Consider the following 7,497-nt stretch of genomic DNA (forward strand, 5'->3'; position numbering starts at 1 on the left):
TGCTACTAGAGAATTTCAACTTCCTGATCTGCCCAGGGGAGAAAAACATCTGCTCTCTGGGTAGTTCTTAAGTTTCTGTTTTTGTTTTTTAGTTACTATTGTGGGAGCCAATGTCTAAGAGCTTCCATTTCCATTTAAAAAATGAAACATGGTCATCTGATGGGGAAGAGCTGAGGGTGAGGTGGGGGATTAGGGAGAGAAGCAGTGAAGGTATAAAATAACTGCTGTGGTGACTAAGAGAGCAAATAGACCAGGAACCCCCAAAGGGTTGCTTGATGGTAGTAAGGGCTTGGTTGCAGCTAGAGATCTTAGTGTCATTCAATATATTTAGTGGCATTCAATATACAGCTGTTTTTCTCTAGCAGTGTGAATGGAAGAGCAGCAAAGTTAGAACAGCTGGGATGATACAAAAAGGATGCAAGAGTGGAAAGAAAATTCGGTGATGGTGTGATAGGCCATTCAGACTGCTGAATACAGAAGTAAATTCAACAACGGGAAGGGCGATTATGAGGAAAGAACAGAGAGGGTGAAATGAGAAATCACAGAACAGGCACAGTGGGAACAACAGGGGGCAGGGGAGGAAGAGCTAGAATTAGATTATAGACAAGTAGCGAGACATTAAGGTAACAGTCAAGAAGTCTTTAAGATTTTGCTTTCCTCCTTTTTTCCCCATAACCACCACCATCTACTTCTCCCTTGGGTTTCTCTCCCTCAAGTCTGTGTTGCAGAATACAGTTCCCCAAGTTTTCCCCTTTCTGACTGCTCCTGAAAACAAGCACACATACCTTCTTTGATAATAGGTTTTACTGCTTATCCTGGAAGACAGAAAAGAGTAAGAAAGTAACAACTCAGGGAAATAGTTGAAGTTCCAGAACACTCCAGAATTCTTACAGGTTTTAGCTCTGTCTGAGGCTACTGACTTCCCAGGAGGTAGTGCCTAAAAGGCCTGTAGTTTCCTAATTTGTTGTTCCTAGATATCTCTTAAATGAGCCATTTAAGTCAGATAGATTTAAGTTAAGGTCAGCTAGATGGGCAGAGCTCCCATTTTCTCTGTCATCTGGGCAGGAACCAACTTCCTGTTGCTACTGCCACAGGACCTTACTTTAAGCAGGTGTTTGGGAATGTTGAGGTTTACTTTCTACACATAGAAGGCAATTTCTCTGCTGCCAGGGCTGAAGCACTGACAGAATAAGAAGAATGGTGCCAATAAAGTGGGCAAAGCTTCCCTGCCCATTATATAAACCAAAAAGAGTAAAAGCGGGTTTATTAGCTCCAGGAAAAGGAGCAACAGTACCCAGCTCTCAGGCAACCCCTCACTTTCTATACCCAGGCTGCACCTAGCCCAAGGTCCACTGGTTCCTTCAATCTGAGGGTCCATCCAGTGCCTCCCTTCCTGGGGTTGGGCATGGCTAGCTGCCTGATGGCGAGGTTTCGGGCTGTTCAGCAGCAGCACCTGGCACAGCTGAGGCAGCCTCGTAGTCGGCGATGCGGCGCTGTACCAGGGCGGGCATGAGCTGCACGTAAGCAGCCATGAGGCGGTGGTTGGAATCGATCAGCTTCCCAGCACAGCTGTGCAGACAGGCCTCCTGGAAGGAAGACCAAAGGTGTTCTGTCAGGTCCATCTCCTTCTTTCCCATCCCTCGCCTAGGCCAGGGCTAGAGGTAGGGGAAGCGCGGGGGAGAGGCAAGTAGCCTATGGTTAACTCTTGAGGATCGGGGGTAAGCTCCCTACTCAGTTCCCCACCTAACCTCCTCAGCATCCAGAGCTCGATGGTGCAGGCTGGGCACGCAGCGCTGGAAGCAGAGTTCCGTCATCCGATTGTAGACCAACAGGAAGTCCCGCAGCTGGGAGGGAAGGGTACAAGGAATTCAGCGAAGAAGAGGACCGTATCTCAACTCAAGGCCGCACCGCCCGAGGTTCCCAGCACCGCGCACCAAGGCCCGACGTTCTCAGCCCTCGGATGCCTGGCTCTTTGGGGTTCCCGCCACGCTGACAAGGATGCTAGGTAAACGTATGGCCCTATAGCGACTCTGCTCCCACTCACGTTTCTCAACTGCTGTTGCTGCTGCTGCTGCTGCTCCATCGCGCCAAGGGCGCCTGCCCTACGTCACTTCCGTTACAACTTCTAGGTAACGCCCCGGAAATGACCTCTTGTGGCTCCCCAGAGACAGCGGGGTTGGCTCAAGGATCGTCCTGCCCCCTGCTGCCTACGTCACTTCCGCCCTTATCATTTGCGACGTGGCCGGCTTCTTCTGCCCGGGAGAGGACGTCACTTCCGCCGAATCCCTGACCTGCTGCTAGGATCGCGAAGGGAACTGGATCCCGAGGTCCCCGCGCGGCCCGGGCCTGGCTCCCTGAGGGGAAGAGCGGCCCGGCCCGAGGTGAGAGGGACATGCATGGGCGAGAGCAAGTTGAATGCACGAACCTGACCTGAGGTCAGGATGCCTCTGAGCCCTGGGGAAGGATGAGAACACACCTGATGCCCAGGTGTATGTGGGGGGAGGGCGGAGACTCACACCTGGGGAGACATAACTGACTTTGGAAGAGATCACATATGTCCTGGGAAAGAGAGGCTTTTGCCAGAGGTCGGGAACTTAAACCAACTGATTTAACTAAGGCCTGAAGGGGAGGGCCCGAGGAAAAGGAGGTGCATGGGATGGAGGAGGGGGAGACCACCTGCAGGAAAGGGAAGAAACAGTAAAGAAGTGTGGAAGGCCAAGCAATGGAGAACTTACCTGAAGTGGGGGGATGGGTAGACACCTGAGCCCTGGAAAGGGGTTCACCTCCTGATCAGGGGAAACACCTGCATGGGGATAAGCTTCTTGAGAGCACGGACTTTATCTCGTGTTCACTGCCTCAAATAGTGCACATGGTCGGCACTCATTAAATGTCTGTTGAAGAACTGAATGCATGAATGATCACTGGAGTCCTGAGTGGGGTGGGGGTGGGGGGGGTGGGCCATGAGAACATGATCTCAGGTTAGGCACACCTGTGGCCTGGGTGTGCGTGTATAGAAGCATGTACCTTGGAGGGGAGATATACATAGAGCTAAGGAAAGAGTGATGTCCAAACCCCAGAACACTGAAGCCCTGGGACAACCTCAGAAATGGCAGGGGAGATCTTCCTCTTCGGAGTACTGGCCAGTTTTCAGAAGTGTCTGTATTGGGCTTTGCAGGGCGCTGGGGTGGAGACTTTGAATCCGGTCCCTTCGCTCGCCATGACGGACGGGATCCTAGGGAAGGCAGCCACAATGGAGATCCCCATCCACGGGAATGGTGAAGCTGGGCAGCTTCCTGAGGATGATGGGCTGGAGCAGGTGCTTCTGTTCAATTCTTCTCCATGTTGTTTCGGTTGAGGAATCCCAACTCATAAACCCTGAGCTTGCACCCCAGTAGCCTTCCCTGAACTTACCTGACTCCCTTCAATCTTTTTACAAATCTTTGTTCTGATTCTGTGCAGACGTCCCTTGTGTGCTCTCTCTCTGATGCTTCAATCCAAGCTTGTTTTCACCCCCAAAATGCTTCAGCTGCCCCTCTGTTCCTGAAGCCCCCCTCTTCTCTGGCCTATAGGACCTCCAGCAGGTGATGGTGTCAGGACCCAACCTCAATGAAACCAGCATTGTGTCTGGTGGCTATGGGGGCTCTGGTGATGGACTCATCCCCACAGGTATGAATGATCAGAACAGGACAGGGAGCTTGAGTGGAGAGGGGGAGAGGGATGGTTCTAGGGATCATAGGATGTGTCTAAGAAGGCTTGAATTCTGTCTAGAGATCCTGGGAACCTCTGCCAGTATGAACCCTATGGAATCTCAGCCCAAGGCCCATTCCCAGGGTTGTCCATCTGCTTCCATTTGCCGTATAGTCCCCGAGATACGCTCATGGGTCCTTTCTGTGCTGTTACCACCTGAGTTGAAAGAAGAACTCTGTTTCACAGACCATTCCCCTGCTCTGGAGCCTGAATCTTATTTGGAACTTTGTGAGGCTTTTCAGACTTTTACTTTACACTCTAATGTTTAGAGGAACAAACAGCCCGGAATCTCACACTGACAAGGATTCCACATGAGAATGTCAACCGGGTTTCTGTTTGATGGACCCACCATTCTTGATCAGCCACTCTGTACTCAGCCTATTTTGGCTGTTTCCTCTGCCCCTGTCCACTAGCAACTCCCTCTTCCCTCCTCCAACCACCACCACCACCTCAAAAGGAGGCTGATACATATTGGGATTTGAGTGTCAGGGCACAAGGTATGAGTTCCTCCTAGTTGGGTAGGAGAATCTAATTGTCTCTAGCTTATGCTCCTTCAGGGAAATCATTATCAGTGCTGGGAGGGAAGTATGGGTGGAACCACAGAGGTTTTTTGATTGTATCTGAGAGAGGCTGGTGTCAAAGAACTTGGTCCTTTAGGGTCTGGCCGCCATCCATCTCACAGTGCTACTCCTGCTGGCCCCGGAGATGAGGTGGCTCGGGGCATCGCTGGAGAGAAGTTTGACATTGTCAAGAAATGGGGCATTAACACATATAAGGTGAGATTCAAGCACCTCTCCCTTCCCTCAAACTTTCCTAGGTGCCTTTTCCCTATCTTCCAGATCCTAGTATCCTATCTATGGCTGAGACTAGGAGCCTGGGGATGCTGGGATAGATACCTGCTGGGAGGGGACGGCGTACTAGGGTCTCTGATCTGTTCCCCCGCTTCCCAATCAGTGCACAAAGCAGCTGTTATCAGAGCGATTTGGCCGAGGCTCCCGGACTGTGGACCTGGAGCTAGAGCTGCAGATTGAGCTGCTGCGTGAGACGAAGCGCAAGTATGAGAGTGTCCTGCAGCTGGGCCGGGCACTGACCGCCCACCTCTACAGCCTGCTGCAGACCCAGCATGCACTGGGTGATGCCTTTGCTGACCTCAGCCAGAAGTCCCCAGAGCTTCAGGTGCCTCGACCAGGCCAAAGAGGGTGGGGGGACTGGGCCCAGGCCCTCCCAGGCAGTCACCCCTCAGCCTCCCTCCCTCCCTCCTGCAGCCCAGAGGGAGAACCCCTCCAGGGTGGGCCCAGCCCTGCCCCCAGCAGCACTCACCTGTGGAGGCGGCCTAAGGGTTTGTACAGAGGTCCAAAAGTTGGAGGGGGTGGGGGAGGCGGCACACTAGGTGCCTCACAAGTAACCCTTCTCCGCATTGACCAGAATACCTTCAGTGCTCAGCCTAATCAGAGCCTCTCCCTTGCCTGCTACACCAGCTTTCCCTGATCTAGGCCTGCGAACTTATCTGAGAGCCCCACTCCCACATTCCTGCCCCAGGCATCCCCAGAATAGCCCCACTAACTTTCTGGCTAAGAGAGCCTTGCTGGAGGCAGTCCTGGGTTGTTCCAGTTTCAATGGCTGTTTCCCCTGGGGCGGCAGGGGGAGGGGGGAGGCTACAGCTCCATTCAGGTGGGGACTGTTACTCAAGGCCTGTCCCTCCCTTCTGCCCTCAGGAGGAATTTGGCTACAATGCAGAAACGCAGAAGCTGCTGTGCAAGAATGGAGAGACACTGCTCGGGGCTGTGAACTTCTTTGTCTCTAGCATCAACACATTGGTAACCAAGACCATGGAGGACACACTCATGACTGTCAAACAGTATGAGGCTGCCAGGTGTGGGCACTGGCAGGGCCTAGGGTTTTGGGAGTTGGCTGGCTTGGGTGGAAGTTTGAGCTTTAGGGGCCTAAGAATTGAGGAAAGAAAGGCGAGTATGTGTGGAGAACAAAGGGGTGGAGACCAGCCTGTATCACCCCCTCCCCAGGCTGGAATATGATGCCTACCGAACAGACTTAGAGGAGCTGAGCCTAGGCCCTCGGGATGCAGGGACGCGTGGTCGACTCGAGAGTGCCCAGGCCACTTTCCAGGCCCATCGGGACAAATATGAGAAGCTGCGGGGAGATGTGGCCATCAAGCTCAAGTTCCTGGAAGAAAACAAGGTGCCAACCCCACCCCTTTGACCCAGCCCACCTTCCCATCTGTAACATTGACCTCACTCCTCTGAAACCCTCCCCATCATTGAATGGGAAATGCAGCCTGGCTAAGGAGTGGGATCTTCCCCCAGCCCTCTCAACCCCTGGACCTTTCCACTCACCCTCTCTCTGATCCCTGGCCCTTTTCTATTGGTGGATTTAGCTGCTGGTCCCAGGGACATAACTGGGAAAAATCACCCCTTGAGCTTGGGTACCAGAATCCCAGGCCCAGCCAATCAAGTCAGATGTCTCCTATCAGATTAGTCCTTATCCTTGCACTCCGTTGGTGGAGTTCAGCTCCCATTCCAAAAAGCATCATCAGAGCAGAGTCCATGTGCCCCTGGTCTGGGCTTGGGCTCATAGCCCCTCAGGAAGGGTATCTGAGTCCAGTCTCAGCTGAGCTTGTGGACCTCCAGATCAAGGTGATGCACAAGCAGCTGCTGCTCTTCCACAATGCCGTGTCAGCCTACTTTGCTGGGAACCAGAAACAGCTGGAGCAGACCCTGCAGCAGTTCAACATCAAGCTGCGGCCTCCAGGAGCCGAGAAGCCCTCCTGGCTAGAGGAGCAGTGAGCCGCTCCAGCCCAACCTGGCTATCAAGAAGGACATTTGGAGGGGCAGTCCCAGGGTGGGGGAGGTGTGGGCATGGGACATCCCTTGCCTCCTGCCCTCTGGCTTGGGTTCCCTTTCCCTGGCTGGGGCTGACACCAGTTGTGCCCACACTGCTGTGGGTAGGGAGGGGTCCTGCAGGCCCAGCGGCTGCTGCCCTGTCCTTTATCTTCCTGGCCACTGGGCTTCATTCCCAGATCTTCTCCTTCCACTCCACAGTCAAAGGCTATGACAAAACCACTCCCTGGCCAATGGCATCACTCCTCAGGCCTATCCCCAGCTCCTGGGGTGTGCCCCCTGACCAATGGCAGAGCCTCAAAAGGCCCTGTCAGCCAATGGCAGCTCTTCTTGGGCTCCCCTGGGCCAATGATGTTGCCTCCAATACCCTTTGTCCCTCCTCAATGTGTGCCCATTGCAGAGAAGGGGACTGGGACCAAAGGGGTGGGGATATGGGGAGCCCCACTTCTGGCCCTACATCTGAATGGGCCTCCCCTCACCTACCCACCCAGTTTAATTGTGCTTAGAGCCCTGGAAGATTGGGACCTAGCACTAGGAATAAACCTTTCATAAAAGCAGGCCCAGTGAGGTCAATTTGTGGGGGACTCTAGGAGGGTGGTCTGGGTGGAGAAATGCTCAGTCTAATCATCCACCAAAACCCTATCAATTCAGGAGAGCTGGGGCTGGACTGAAGTCACAGGTTTCAGGAACAGTCTGAGAGCCCATTGTCCTCCCCCAGCCCCAGGAGGAACCATATCTTTTATTTGCCCTTCAGGCTAACACCAAGATAGCAATGGATCTTAAAACACAGGGCCCAGAGAGGGTTGGGCCCACTGACCTCTATCATCCATTCATTCATACAGCAAATATTTACTGAGTGCTTTTATTTGCCAGACACTGCGCAAGACCCAAGGGA

At 53.3% G+C, this 7,497-nt stretch overlaps 2 protein-coding genes across 4 annotated transcripts; one reads left to right on the forward strand and one right to left on the reverse strand.

Annotated features, from left to right (window-relative positions):
• Nucleotides 1-786: 786 nt before the first annotated feature.
• TIMM10B (translocase of inner mitochondrial membrane 10B) lies at nucleotides 787-2,148 on the reverse strand. The gene is made up of 3 exons (XM_006185651.3): nucleotides 2,045-2,148; nucleotides 1,749-1,844; nucleotides 787-1,586 (listed from the first exon to the last, which is right to left on the reverse strand). Exons 1-3 carry the CDS (start codon nucleotides 2,081-2,083, stop codon nucleotides 1,410-1,412), a joined length of 312 nt encoding a protein of 103 aa, XP_006185713.1. The 5' UTR covers nucleotides 2,084-2,148; the 3' UTR covers nucleotides 787-1,409.
• A 77-nt stretch (nucleotides 2,149-2,225) lies between these two features.
• On the forward strand, nucleotides 2,226-7,161 carry ARFIP2 (ADP ribosylation factor interacting protein 2). Of its 3 annotated transcripts, none has more exons than XM_014560093.2 (8): nucleotides 2,226-2,381; nucleotides 3,176-3,316; nucleotides 3,570-3,666; nucleotides 4,405-4,523; nucleotides 4,702-4,923; nucleotides 5,463-5,620; nucleotides 5,769-5,943; nucleotides 6,393-7,160. In XM_014560093.2, exons 2-8 carry the CDS (start codon nucleotides 3,218-3,220, stop codon nucleotides 6,546-6,548), a joined length of 1,026 nt encoding a protein of 341 aa, XP_014415579.1. In that variant the 5' UTR covers nucleotides 2,226-2,381; nucleotides 3,176-3,217; the 3' UTR covers nucleotides 6,549-7,160. The 3 variants fall into 3 exon arrangements, with proteins under 3 accessions (XP_014415579.1, XP_032345049.1, XP_032345050.1); XM_032489158.1 differs by having other exon boundaries at nucleotides 2,290-2,435; XM_032489159.1 differs by lacking the exon at nucleotides 2,226-2,381 and having other exon boundaries at nucleotides 3,185-3,316; nucleotides 3,460-3,666; nucleotides 6,393-7,161.
• The last annotated feature ends 336 nt before the right edge of the window (nucleotides 7,162-7,497 follow it).

This window comes from Camelus ferus, chromosome 10, assembly GCF_009834535.1.
Source record: "Camelus ferus isolate YT-003-E chromosome 10, BCGSAC_Cfer_1.0, whole genome shotgun sequence".
NCBI lineage: Eukaryota > Metazoa > Chordata > Mammalia > Artiodactyla > Camelidae > Camelus > Camelus ferus.